Consider the following 13670-nt stretch of genomic DNA (forward strand, 5'->3'; position numbering starts at 1 on the left):
GCGATTATTTCAACATAGCAGCTGGACAATGCTCATATCGAACTGTCCGATTCTTAATATATACAGTAAATTCATGTTGACCACGCGGAATGAAAACAAAAAATCACGGTGGCTCGTAAGATCCATTTCGAGTCCCCCCTGCTCTATGGCTATTTCGATCCATCTTTGGATCTCATCAGCCATCTAAAAATGCTAAGAATGTATGGTTTTCAGGATAATCATCTTAAAAATATGCTTAATCGAGGCTACAACGCTCCTTCAAGGTTAATTTAGTTGATCAATTCGTCTATTCAGCGTAGGCCTAAATGTTAATGTTATTCCATAGTTTTATCCATTCCTATAACTCAACCAAAACACGTTCTTTTAGCTTAGTATTAACAACAGAGAACAGTAAGGTGTTATTCAACACCATTTGTGTTTGATGAATTGTTCACATGTTATTTAAGGTCATAATATTTTGTTAGTTTCCCACTGGAGTTTTGTGTTGCATCAGGAGGAACTGGCCTAGTTGTCTGTGTGTTAGCTTAAGTAGTCAAGCCATTTTAAATATAGCCTCTGATGTTTAAAGTGGTCATTTCTTAAAGTTTATAAGTCTCACCCCATTTTAAATGAGGTTTACTCGGGCTGCAAAAAGGTTTAACCAAATTGGTGTAACTTGACTTACATTTAAACTGACAATCTGTAAGTATCATATTATACAAAGTATGAATGGGATAATACAAACATGAATCAATTTTTATTAATAACCTTATTCCAAGTAGATTTCAGAAATGAGTGGTTAACGACAAATTCTGAATAAATTGATCAACTTGGTAAAAGGCACCCATCATTGTCAAACAAGTTATTGATAAAATAAATTCCGTAACTAAACCAGTGCATGATAAGACATTATTGGCTTGTTATCATCTTGAATCATACTATTGTTCCAACTTATTTATTGTATGCATTTTAGATCCTCCTGCAAGCAAGAACTCGCGAAGAAGCCTTATTGGCTTATCAAAGCCGCAAGCTGACCGAAGTCAATCTCTCAGATTCATTGTTAACGTCCATGATTATGAATTGTGACCAACTCTATAACTGGACGACATACATTAATCTTGGAGTGACTCGAACTCGGGACCTTTTGATTGAAAGTCACCGGCCTTACCACGGAGATAACACTCCTGTTTTCAAAGTTGACAAAAGAGATAGTTTACAAAGATAGAGAGAATTCTTGTAGATAAGATTAGAATTGAAATTTAATAGATAGGAGGATACGTTGCATGAAAGACATGATCCCGCCAGCAAAAAATCATAACTTTTAAGATAGCAATCTTGATACAATATAGAGATCTATGTTAATTCGGTCACTTGGATGCTCCAAGTCACCGACATATGCATCCTAACACACACAGACAAACACACATACACACGCATATATATATATATACTTACATATTTGTATATATATAGAGAGAGATATGTATATATATATATATATATACATACATATATATATATATATATATATATATATATATATGAATATATAGGGAGAGATATATGTATATATATATATATATATATGTATGTATATGTATATCCATGAATATATGTATCCATTTATATAAACTTGTATGCATATATACATGTATGAATATATACATTTGAATATGTATACATTTATACATGTATGCATGTATACATTTATTCATATATACATTTATATATGTATACATAGATGTATATATAGATTTATACTTATATACATGTATGCATATATACATGTATACATTTATATATACGTATTCATATATACATTTATACACATATACATCTATGCATATATACATTTATTCATTATACATTAATACATATAATTGTGTAGTCATGTATACATTTATACGTATATACATGTATTTATATATACATATACACATTTATGCATATATACATGCATTCATATATACATTTTTACATATCTACATGCAATCATATATACATATAACATCTATACATATATACATGTATACATGTAAACATTAATACATATACATGCGATATTGATATTTTATTGTATAAAGTATGTCTTTAGAACTGAGTACAATGATATTTTAAACATTTAAAGCACAGATATGTTATGGATAAATTAATCACATCATCTATTACCAGGATTTTCTTTTATGGATATCAACCAAAGATAAGACATCTCCATAGGCTTAGATAACAAACTGTTTAAACGTCAACATAAGATCCTTATGTATTTGCGGATGGCCTATTTAATACGATGTACTATGCCTTATATTGTATTTATGGCACGTACGACTATACGGTATATGAACAATACTCTTGCATAACACACATGATACAGTATGTGCAATATAAATGCGTAATATATCACTATCATATTTCCTCAAATAATACGCTGATAAAGAAAACAGCAGCTATCTGGTTTGTGGAGAGGTAATTAGACTAACGTTCTGAGCTTGCCCGACTAATCTGACATTGATGATGTAGCGATTTGACACAGTATGTATGTATATGTGATCTTCCCGCATATCAGGAAGTTGTTATTGAACAACACCCTTGCCAGACGACACACACTGCTGTCGGCGGGGAATCGAACCGGGGATCTCATGACTGGGAGACGCCGGCGTTAACCACTAGGCTATACACTCCGCACTCCAGTTCGCACTCCATGGTTCCTTTTCTGTCCAAGACGATGTAATGATATATATATATATATATATATCGTCAGACAACTGGTCCCACCAGCCCCCACCACCCCCCCCCCCAATTAAATTGGGCTCCTACGCCCATATCTATAGCGTTTATAATAATTTAATAATAATTTATTTTATTAAGCATAAAATCCACAAAAGTTCTCTAAAACGCTATGTAACAGTAAAAAAATATAAAACACATAAAATGTAGTTAACCTGCAGAATAAAATACAATATAGATGAGTATGAAGAATAAAAAGCATGCACGTTTGAGTGTGTTGGAGTACTGCACATGAATAAAGTTGAATACACAGTTATATATAGTAGTAATGTTGCCTTGAAGCTTTGACTTGAATGTTGTTGGACTGGAAACAGTTCTGAGTTCAGCTGGTAGCTCATTCCAGAGGCGTGGCCCAGCCACGCAAAATGCTCTGTTCCCATAGCTGTTTGTCTTGGTGATCGGCACCTCCAGACGACTCTGACCAGCAGGACCGTAGAGCTCTTGTTGGATGATAAGGACGGAAGAGATCTTGCAGCTATGGAGGTTCCATGTTGTTCTGGCACTTGAACACAAGAAGAAGGACTTTGAACCTAATCCGCTGAGATACTGACTATACTGGCGATACTGCCAATAAAGATCATGCAGTACTGGGGTAGTATGACTAGATGTTCTCTTCAGTGTAACAATCCTTGCTGCTATTTTTTGGAGCCTTTGCAGTCGTTTTATCTGTTTAACTGGTAGTCCACAGAAAAGTGCATTGCCGTAATCCAGTTTAGATGTCATGAAAGCATGGATTAACTGTTCTGTGGCGTCTCTGGCGAGGTATTTTCTTATTCTTCCGATGTTGTAGAGATGGCACCGAGCAGACCGATATACATATATGGTCTTCCATAGAGGCATGTTTGTCCTTTAGTCACAGAGCTGAATGCGCACGAGGGCAGTCTCAGTGCTGTGGTTTATGCATCCAGACTGAGGTTTTACCCGCAACGTTTGATCAGCCTCTTCAGAATCAAATTGAACCTTTAATTATGACGCTCCAGTGTCGAATCTAGTGCTAACATAATGGCAGTGCGAATACTGCACGCAAAATTAAAGTTTTTGGTTCACACCAGCATTTTTCGTTATCACGAGGTTATCCACAATTATTTCAAATACTGTGGGCTATGTAGATATCTCATCAGATGCAAGGAACGTGCTGTGCTAGATGCATTTAGATTTTGCATGAATATTTTAGATTTTGCATGAATATACCGGATCGAAAATTGAGACGGATGGATATCATTAGTTACATATCTAGATATTAATGGAATATATCTAAAAGTTTTCACATTGTTTTCTGTAACGCTCATATTGATCCTGTGTATGTTTTCAAGATCGTGTTTATTAACCTCTGCTATCTCTACACCTCTCTCTCGCTTTCTCTTATTAAAGAGTTCTCATATATGAGTTCCGGACAACTTTTACTGAATCGCCACAAACACGAAATATATCGTTTATATGAACTCGGCAAAAACACAATTGATCGAAATATCATATTCCTGCCACCTCATTTCATGGATGACCTTATCGGAAAGATACACATATTTGTTTCACAAAAATTGACAACAGTTCATAATTAAAGGAAAAATTGACAACTCAACACAATCAAAGACTCTACAATCCGGTGATATCGCACATGGCTTCCAATTGGTTTCAAGCTGTTTACGCACAGAGGGGAATAGCTTTGGCATTTATATCATCCATCATCTGGGCGTTCAATAGTCTGGGATCTCATATTTCTACTCAAACTGTTTCTACATGGACATTGTGTTTTGTGAACAGTCTACTCTATTTACCATCGTTGTTCTTTATACACTGGGAAAACAGTGACCGTTACCGTCCATCAGACGGCCTTTTAATTCTCCTTGCCGGAATCTCTGATTCTGCGTCAATGTGGTTTGCCTCTCTTGGATTTTCATTCACTTCAATTGGAAATGCTAGTGCAATTATTTTTAGCAAACCGTTATTTTGTTTAATCCTTTCCAGAATATTCTTGAAAGAGGGGCTGGTTTTACATGACATAGGTATTACAGTTACAAACTTTATTGGTGTTGTATTAATCTCAAAACCTCGTTTTGTCTTTGGTTACTATGTAACTGACGTCGATGACTTAGAATTATGGGGATCGCTAGCTGCTCTGATGTCTGCTGTCAGTGGTGCCTGTGTATTCCTTTGTATTCGTAAGTTAGTCGAAAAGAACGTTTATGATCCAGCACTTGTTATGGTCGCTAAGGCAGTAGTAGGATATGTCTTTTATGGCCTTTTGATGTTTCTAAATATTAACTCACATAATCATATGAAAACAGCATCAGACTGGTTCTGCGTCATTTCTACGTGTTTGGCAGCAGTGATAGCCTGCGTATTAGTATACCTCGCCCTTAAATGCGAGAATGCATCTGTCGTGGCTTTGGTAGGCACAGCAGAAGTTGCGTTGTCATATGTGCTACAAGTCGTTTTCATGGAAGACAAACTGGAACCAACAGCGATTGTGGGTGCATTTTTAATTGCCATCACCCCAGTATGGTCTGCAATAAGAGGCATGAATTATGTACAAATAGGGGAGGTCAACAAATCATAAAGAGAAAAGCCAGAGCCTACAAACTAATTGCTGTCAGGCTTACTCGAAAACCATCTGATGCGTTTGCATGCAAGGTCTACCGTCGCAGGACATCAGCATGAACAGAAGTATATTCGAAATTTGTTAGTTTCAGATTAAATATTTAAAAAAAATTAGGAATATCTTTCTAAAACTAACATCACTAATTAAGCTTTTTCTTTAAGAAAATAGACAGAGGATACAGCTAACCTAGGCAACTTTTAGCATACAAAAGTGTAATGTACAATTTTAAGAAGAGGGAAAAGATAGATGAAAGTAATTAAAGTCCGGGCAAGAAATCTGATGGCTGCCAGACGTCCTTCAAGTCTCTTCAAATCACTCAAAGAAGCAATATCTTGTGCAACTTTTTTCCGTGTACGATGAAATGTTTAAGATCTTAGGGAATAATAACATCTACAGTTACCCTATATATAGTTCTGCTACACTTTAGTAGCAGTCGCAGATAACACAGACTACTTTGGAAATAGAAATAGGAAAAGTAGTTGTCACTGGTAGTGAAACTCGAGTCTAATTGACAGCTAATTGCACCTTTATGGACAATCATATATATATATATTCTATCATACTGTAATCTCGCAAACAAAATTTGGCCGAAGAAGACAAGGAGCTATGAAATACAACCTGTTAGTGTAACAACATGAAATGAACACTGAATATCATTACATTATATTATATGTATGTATGTATGTATTTTAGGTCCTCCTGCAAGCTGGAACTCGCGAAGAGCCGCAAGCTGACCGATGTCAGTCTCTTACTTTCACATTTAACGTCGATGATTATGAATTGTCAACAACTCTGTAACTGGACGACATACATTAATCTTGGAGTGACTCGATTGGAAGGTAACGCCGTTAACCACTGAGCTAACACTCATTATGACGATTGTTTCCGTTGAACGTTCGAAGGTTTTATAACTTCAAGGGCTACCTAAGGGGCTACGTCAATGTATATTATAATGTCAGTATTTTTTAATTTTGGCAAACCAGGTTGAAACTCGAAATTGGATTAGCCAGGATCAGGGAAATAGAGGTCACGATAATCAAGGTTTACTCGTTTTGACGTTTTAGGTAGAAAATTCATGTTTAATTGATTTATGTGCAGTACATACAACATATTGAACACCATAAATATCTATACAAACTGATATAGTCGTTCGTATTTAGTCGTATATTGCATTCCAAGCTCATACAAATTCTGTATTGCAAAAAAAAAACATAATATATATCTATATATACGTTTCATTGTTCTAAAAAAATATGAAAAATATCAAGCGTAAATTAATAGATAAAGTTTATCGGTCAGTCAAAAGCACGGTAGGTAAATTTTTAACCACAATGGCTGACCAAAGTTAGAACGTCCGCAGCAGATTGTGACCAACATCGTTGAAATTATACTGGTTGTCATCGTTGCCGATGTATGCCATTTGCTTAGCGTGACCAAAGGAAAACTTCCGCTTGGTCGAGGTCGGGCAGAGGTAAATACTGCCCATTTACTGGTTGCCTTTCATATCCACCTCCTCGATTTGCATACTTATGTAATCGATGTACAATTACCTAATCGATGTATACTTGCGTATTTTGTGAAGTGCACATGCTTCAATCCTCTCCTGGCTCAGAGAGGCGTCGCATGTGTTCCTGTATAGCACTGTTCCTTGGTATTTAAGTTTTCTAATTGTTTTATATAAGAATTAAGGAGCTTAATATTGTAATTGTATATCTCTTTTAATATCGCATTATAGATAGGCTATTTGCCTTAAATGTGATTTTGTTGTATGCTTGTGCCTGTTATTTGGATTGCCTTTTTTGTGTATTTGTTGTTTGCTTATTTGTAAGAGTATCTGGAGTAGAATATATCGCCAGAGGTTATTTCTTTGTTGGTGTTCTGTACATTCTCCATAAAGCCGTCGTTAATCCCAGAAAGCCGCCGTTAACCCCAGAAATCCGCTGTTAATCCCTGTAAACCCCTGTACACCGCAGTTTGTCATGCTGTTGGTTTTGCCCGGTAACGATTGTAAGTTAAGTTAAAATTATCAAGAATGTAATCGTCGTCAATCTTTCTCTATGTTTTGTTACACGTTGCCAAATGTAATTTTTTATACTTCTTCCTTTTTTGCATTGTTTTAGAAGGAGACATATAATGCATTATTATGTTATTATTAGTTTGTTCACTTCATGTGTTTGTTTCACCAATGTTTGTATACTGATGTTTTTATATCTTTACTTTCTAGTTCTCACCGTGGTCTTGTTGACACCACGCGTGTAAATAAATGGGTTAAATATATATATATCATATAATATAATATATATATATATTGTATATTATATATAATTATATATTATATATAATTATATATATATATATATTGTTATATATTATTTAGACTATATACTTATTATTTATTATTTATATATATATATTATATAGATATATATATATATATAATTATATGTATATATATATGTATATATATATATATATATATGGTTCCACGATACAGAAAAGGGATGCCATTCTCCAAAGAGTTGATTAACCTCCATTTTTGCTCCTGTCTCAGTAAATGTTCCATAACAGGAACGTGGAACATTTTGTTTTGTAATAACATGTTTCCAAATAGGATGTGTGTGATAGACAATACATGCAGTGAGAATATAAGGTGTAATTGAGACAGTTTAAGACAAGTGCAGTGATAACGAAAATTTGGAACTCCTCTCGCTTGAAGCGCACAACATGGTCAAGGTGTGAGGCAATTAAGGATACCATGTTTACTTCATGTTTCAGCAAAACAGAGAGGTTGCTTTACAAGGTGAGAAGTATTTGAAGATTTAAAGCTCGTATTTTTACGAAAATTTTTAACCTAAGTCTACAAGGCATTTATATAGATAGAGCTAGCTGACATAATATGCTGCAAAGAACATGAACCGTCATCGCCACATATAGCCAGAATTGATGATGTTTTGCAAGCCTTTGTGTAGTTATTTTTCTCTGACGTTATATGTGAAAATATGACATGCATATGCTGTACAACTGAATATGCAAGTGTGGACAAAAATCGCGAGTATGAAGTTTTTGAATATGTTTGAGGCCCATCCCCACAAGACCTTTAAATTTAGAGGAACACGACTATGAGGATCCAGAAGGTTTATTAGAAAATCAATTGTGAAGTTGAAATTGAGACTTTATGTCGAGATTTTGATGTTTTATTTCGAAGTCTCAACTTTCATCCGTTATGCGCCATAAATGTTTGGGCGTGGGACTTCATAAAAGTATGTGTCAACTAAGCTATTATATTAGGGTTGCGTTGATGTCTCCTTTAATGCTTCCCATACAACAAACAATCAGCATCTCTAGCAATCATCTATTGAAATCAGAGACCAACGTTACAAAAAAGATATGTACGGTGTGTTTGGGGGTGCTCCCCCACCCCAAAGGCAAATTATCTACATCAAATGATGCATTTGAGGCATACTTGGACTATAAAATAGGTCTATAATTATATTTAGAAGCAATATTTCTTTTCGTCGTTACAATAAAAATGATAATAATAATCATATAAGTTAAACCATTGAAAAACACATTGCAAATTATATTTCTTTCAGATGGTGCTCGAAAAATTATCAGCATATTGCCCGAGTTTTCATAAACATATTTGGTTGGGGGGGGTTGCAGTTTTCCCCTTTGTTACAATAACATAGCTTTTGTAGCTAGTAGTCTAAGTAGCCTTCAAAGCAAATAACTTATAATACTCAGTTGCCTACTTGCTTAACCAGAGTGATTAATAAGTGAAGTGAGGGCCAGTTGGTACAAGTGTATCAAAAAAGTTCGGAACAAAAGTACAGTCGCGAAATATGGGGTGTCTGACGGACACTGACCTTATCGTTGACGACTAGCGGATGGGGAGGGGGGAGGGGTTACAAGGCAGCAGTCGAATTTTCTGGCTTCAAAACCCATCCAGTTGGAATTTCAGCCACTACACCCCCCCCCCCCCCATACTCAGCAGATTTTAGCTACGTCCCTGCCTATAGAGCCTCTGAAGGCAATGGTTTCATTATAGATAAATGAAATAAGTATAAAAATAGGAAAACCATCCCGATTACAGTCGAAAACTTAGCGGTAGAGGAGTAGACAGAAATAACGTCTTTAATTAAGGGCTTCAAAATACCTGTAAAGAAACTTCGCATCGTTTAACACAAACCGCTGTAAAATTACGTCGTAGCGTAGGCGCTATTCTACATTGTTTTGTAAGAGTTTGTGTACATTAAACATCTAAGTAAGTGAGTGAGTGAGTGAGTGAGTGAGTGAGTGAGTGAGTGAGTGAGTGAGTGAGTGAGTGAGTGAGTGAGTGAGTGAGTGAGTGAGTGAGTGAGTGAGTGAGTGAGTGAGTGAGTGAGTGAGTGAGTGAGTGAGTGAGTGAGTGAGTGAGTGAGTGAGTGAGTGAGTGAGTGAGTGAGTGAGTGAGTGAGTGAGTGAGTGAGTGAGTGAGTGAGTGAGTGAGTGAGTGAGTGAGTGAGTGAGTGAGTGAGTGAGTGAGTGAGTGAGTGAGTGAGTGAGTGAGTGAGTGAGTGAGTGAGTGAGTGAGTGAGTGAGTGAGTGAGTGAGTGAGTGAGTGAGTGAGTGAGTGAGTGAGTGAGTGAGTGAGTGAGTGAGTGAGTGAGTGAGTGAGTGAGTGAGTGAGTGAGTGAGTGAGTGAGTGAGTGAGTGAGTGAGTGAGTGAGTGAGTGAGTGAGTGAGTGAGTGAGTGAGTGAGTGAGTGAGTGAGTGAGTGAGTGAGTGAGTGAGTGAGTGAGTGAGTGAGTGAGTGAGTGAGTGAGTGAGTGAGTGAGTGAGTGAGTGAGTGAGTGAGTGAGTGAGTGAGTGAGTGAGTGAGTGAGTGAGTGAGTGAGTGAGTGAGTGAGTGAGTGAGTGAGTGAGTGAGTGAGTGAGTGAGTGAGTGAGTGAGTGAGTGAGTGAGTGAGTGAGTGAGTGAGTGAGTGAGTGAGTGAGTGAGTGAGTGAGTGAGTGAGTGAGTGAGTGAGTGAGTGAGTGAGTGAGAATAACTTCATTACTCCAATGAAGGAATTAAGATCTTGCAAATAAAATGTAAAAGACAGTACAAAAATATGGCTTTGTTACAAATATAGAAAACAAGGATAGAGCGGAACGATTAAACAATAAACAATCGAACAATAAAACACACAAAGGCAGGACCTAACGGCTCAAGTTATCATTGTAATCTATTGCAATTTTCATTCCCCTTTGGACCTTCTACCAATTATTGCTGTATTATACTGGTGAGTGAAATAAATTCATCCATGCGGGTAGCCATGGACATATTTTAAAAACCAATATGAATATTCAAAATGTTCATATGTGATTCATTAAGGCTCAAGCAACGTGTATGGAGAGATGGAACTAACAGAACAAAATCCAAATCATCGCTAGAAGTTTCCTAAATTGTCCGTTTCATTTCATTCCAACCATGCGAAATTAATCGAAAACAAAATATTAATAAATTTAAAAATGTTCAAATTAGGTCAAAACTTTGTGTGCTCATAACTGTATGCGTAAAAGTTTTTACCAGTTCTTAGTCAAAACGTAAGCGGCCGTGCTGTTGAACCAACTCATAAACCCATATAGCTGTTTCTAAGTGTTATATAGTCGGTGAACACCTAATGTTTTCTTTCAACACCTCCCCCCCCCCCCCGATATCCTCTCCGTCGTTTAGTTTTTGGTTGATTTACATACCTATAGATCGGGCTCACTTCTGAACTGACAAAACCTAGTGGCAACGAAAAGTTAATGAGCTCCCTCACTCCAACGTCGAGCCTCTTCAAAATGAACATTGGTGTATATGTATAATGTTTAGTGTGCAACGTTTTTGTATGAAACTTTCTTCATGCTGCTGTTCCACCTCTAACTTCTAACCCCACACCCATTCAGCATGGTATTTTCAAATGTGATCGTACTTCGAGATACATCGTCTGCAGCCACCACATTGTTGAATCCAATTCCATCACCAGCCACAGCATGCAAATGAAACACAAGACTAAGGGTCACATCACTTGCACAACCACTAATGTCATCTATCTGATCTCTTGTAGAGTTTGCGGCATCCAGTATGTTGGCGAAACCAAAACCACCCGCAAGAAGCGGTTCTATGGTCACAGATCCACAGTCAACACCATGATGATTGAGACCCCAGTTGGAGAACACTTTAACCTTCCCAACCAAAACATTAACGACATGTCCCTACATGGGATTGAATCCTTAGGTAGCCGTACTGACCTAGTACGAATCAGCAGAGAGAAGCTGTGGATGCAACGCCTTCGCACCATTCAACCTCATGGGCTCAACATTCAGAAAGGAATTGACTGACTTTTCTTCTGTTTCCCCCACCCCCTCCTTCACCCCTTGCCCCCCCCCCCCCATTCACTCCTCTCCTCAAAGCTCTTTTCCACCCTTTTTTTCTCCACACCTTTCTGTCTTTGTCCTTCTCCAGTTTATTCCTAACCCCCTTCCCTTAATCCTTTATTTGTCCCTCCACTGTTTATCTCCTACCTCTTCTCTACCCCTCCCTGTTTTTTTTCTTCTCTCCATGCCTTGTCTACTTATAATCCCCTTTCATCAATCTCATTGTGTTCACCGTGCTCATTAACTTGTCTGGCATCTGTGCGTGTTTTTGTCCCTTCTGTTACTGTTACTTGTCATTTAGCCTTTGAAGAAGATCCTGCTAGGATCGAAATGTCAGGCCAACTTACTTTTACACATTATCTTACACAGGCTCTCTAGTGGATAAGCAGTTTGCCAACAGTTTTATTCTATTTTGATGAAACTTTTTTGTAAGAACAATAGGCCAACAGGGACGTCAGAGCAAATATGTAAGCAGTGAAACTCCAATACAAACATAACATGTTATATCGTACGCGGAAATTTTAATTCGATATAAATACTAAGTACAGGACTTTATGTGACATCTAATGAAAAGTGTTGATTCCAAACGCATAATATTCTAATTGTTAACGTCAAATGAACTATCACGCAATTTGCCTGCAGTGGGTCTCATGGACTATTCACTCTATTCCAAATGCATTATAGAAGAGACATTTCAAGGAAACTTTTATCTAAAGTTCAACATACTTCCCTCTATTTGGCAGTTTACTCAATACTTTAGTTTTCTAAAGTTGTTTAATCAATATATGAAATTAAATATAACAAAAGGTCAATCCACAGAGTTACTGATCACATACCCCTGTAACGATCAGTGAAACAATTTCAAGTTGTGGAGAAAAAACAGACTGGAAACAAAATGAAAACTGACTACCATGGCCCTCGAATTTTGGCATTGGATGATATGGAGGACTTCTTACATGTAGCCTACTACAATCGAACAGGCCCGTAATCCTTGCTATGTTGGACCCCCCCCCCCCCTCCCCAAGCACTTATTTCCTCCTTTCATGTCCTAAAGTGTTCACCCGATTCAAATGAAGGCAAAGATATAATACGCGATGAACCACCAGTCCGATTGAGCTTGCAACCCGTAAATCAAGTCGTTGTTTGAGACCCCTTTATTGCTAAACTAGCAACGACCCAAGACTGAGTAAGAGCAAGCAACGCGCTCATTTACTGAAGCATTGACAATTAATGTGACGAGTTCAACGCAACGGAGGAAAACAGAAGAAGACCCTGGTGATTATTTGTATACTCTAACTCACTTGTAAAAAAAGAGAAAATTATTTAGCTATTCAAATCTAGAGGCTTAGACTATGCATGTCACATATAAGATGAATGTAAGGTGACCTAACATATATTCCTCGGTCCTACGTTGATCATATAAGCCTAAGCCTAACAGCATACGTAACTTAGCAGCTCTCAGTCAGTAAACAACGTGATTTGCTTCATTAACCTCACTTTAATCTTATTAAATGAAAAACATATCTATAGAGACTCTAAGGAATTTATTATTCAAATAAAAGTGACGTCATGAGAGCTAAGAACTAGATTATCTTGTACTTTTCAAAACCGCTGCTTTACAGTGTTATTGAGACGAGTCTTGAGTGCGGGGACTTGGTATTACTGGTTGTGAGTTAGGTTTGATTCCTTTCTTTCGATGGCTTTGAAACAACTTTGTTCACCATAGCTCAACTGTAGTGATGATGAATGCGGTACCTTCATCGGTCTTACGGTTTGGCCAAAAAATATGCACAAATTTGGCCAAGTTTGAGATTTGACAATGTGACCTTTGGCATAAACATTAATTAATGCTCTGCAATCGTACGGAGTCTGATGCTTTTGAGATATCGAGTTACGTATTAAGGTTTCTGCATGCCCGTTAAAG

The 13670-nt window shown here is 37.0% G+C and overlaps 1 protein-coding gene across 1 annotated transcript; it reads right to left on the bottom strand.

Moving 5' to 3' along the window:
• Positions 1-2913: 2913 nt before the first annotated feature.
• On the bottom strand, positions 2914-3603 carry LOC139976378 (uncharacterized). The gene is made up of 2 exons (XM_071985083.1): positions 3039-3603; positions 2914-2918 (listed from the first exon to the last, which is right to left on the bottom strand). Exons 1-2 carry the CDS (start codon positions 3601-3603, stop codon positions 2914-2916), a joined length of 570 nt encoding a protein of 189 aa, XP_071841184.1.
• Between the last annotated feature and the right edge of the window lie 10067 nt (positions 3604-13670).

This window comes from Apostichopus japonicus, chromosome 11 (genome assembly GCF_037975245.1).
Source record: "Apostichopus japonicus isolate 1M-3 chromosome 11, ASM3797524v1, whole genome shotgun sequence".
Lineage (NCBI taxonomy): Eukaryota > Metazoa > Echinodermata > Holothuroidea > Aspidochirotida > Stichopodidae > Apostichopus > Apostichopus japonicus.

Excerpts from the sequence above, each read along its gene's own strand:
- LOC139976378 (XM_071985083.1), bottom strand. The coding sequence starts at position 3,603 with ATGCCTCTATGGAAGACCATATATGTATATCGGTCTGCTCGGTGCCAT.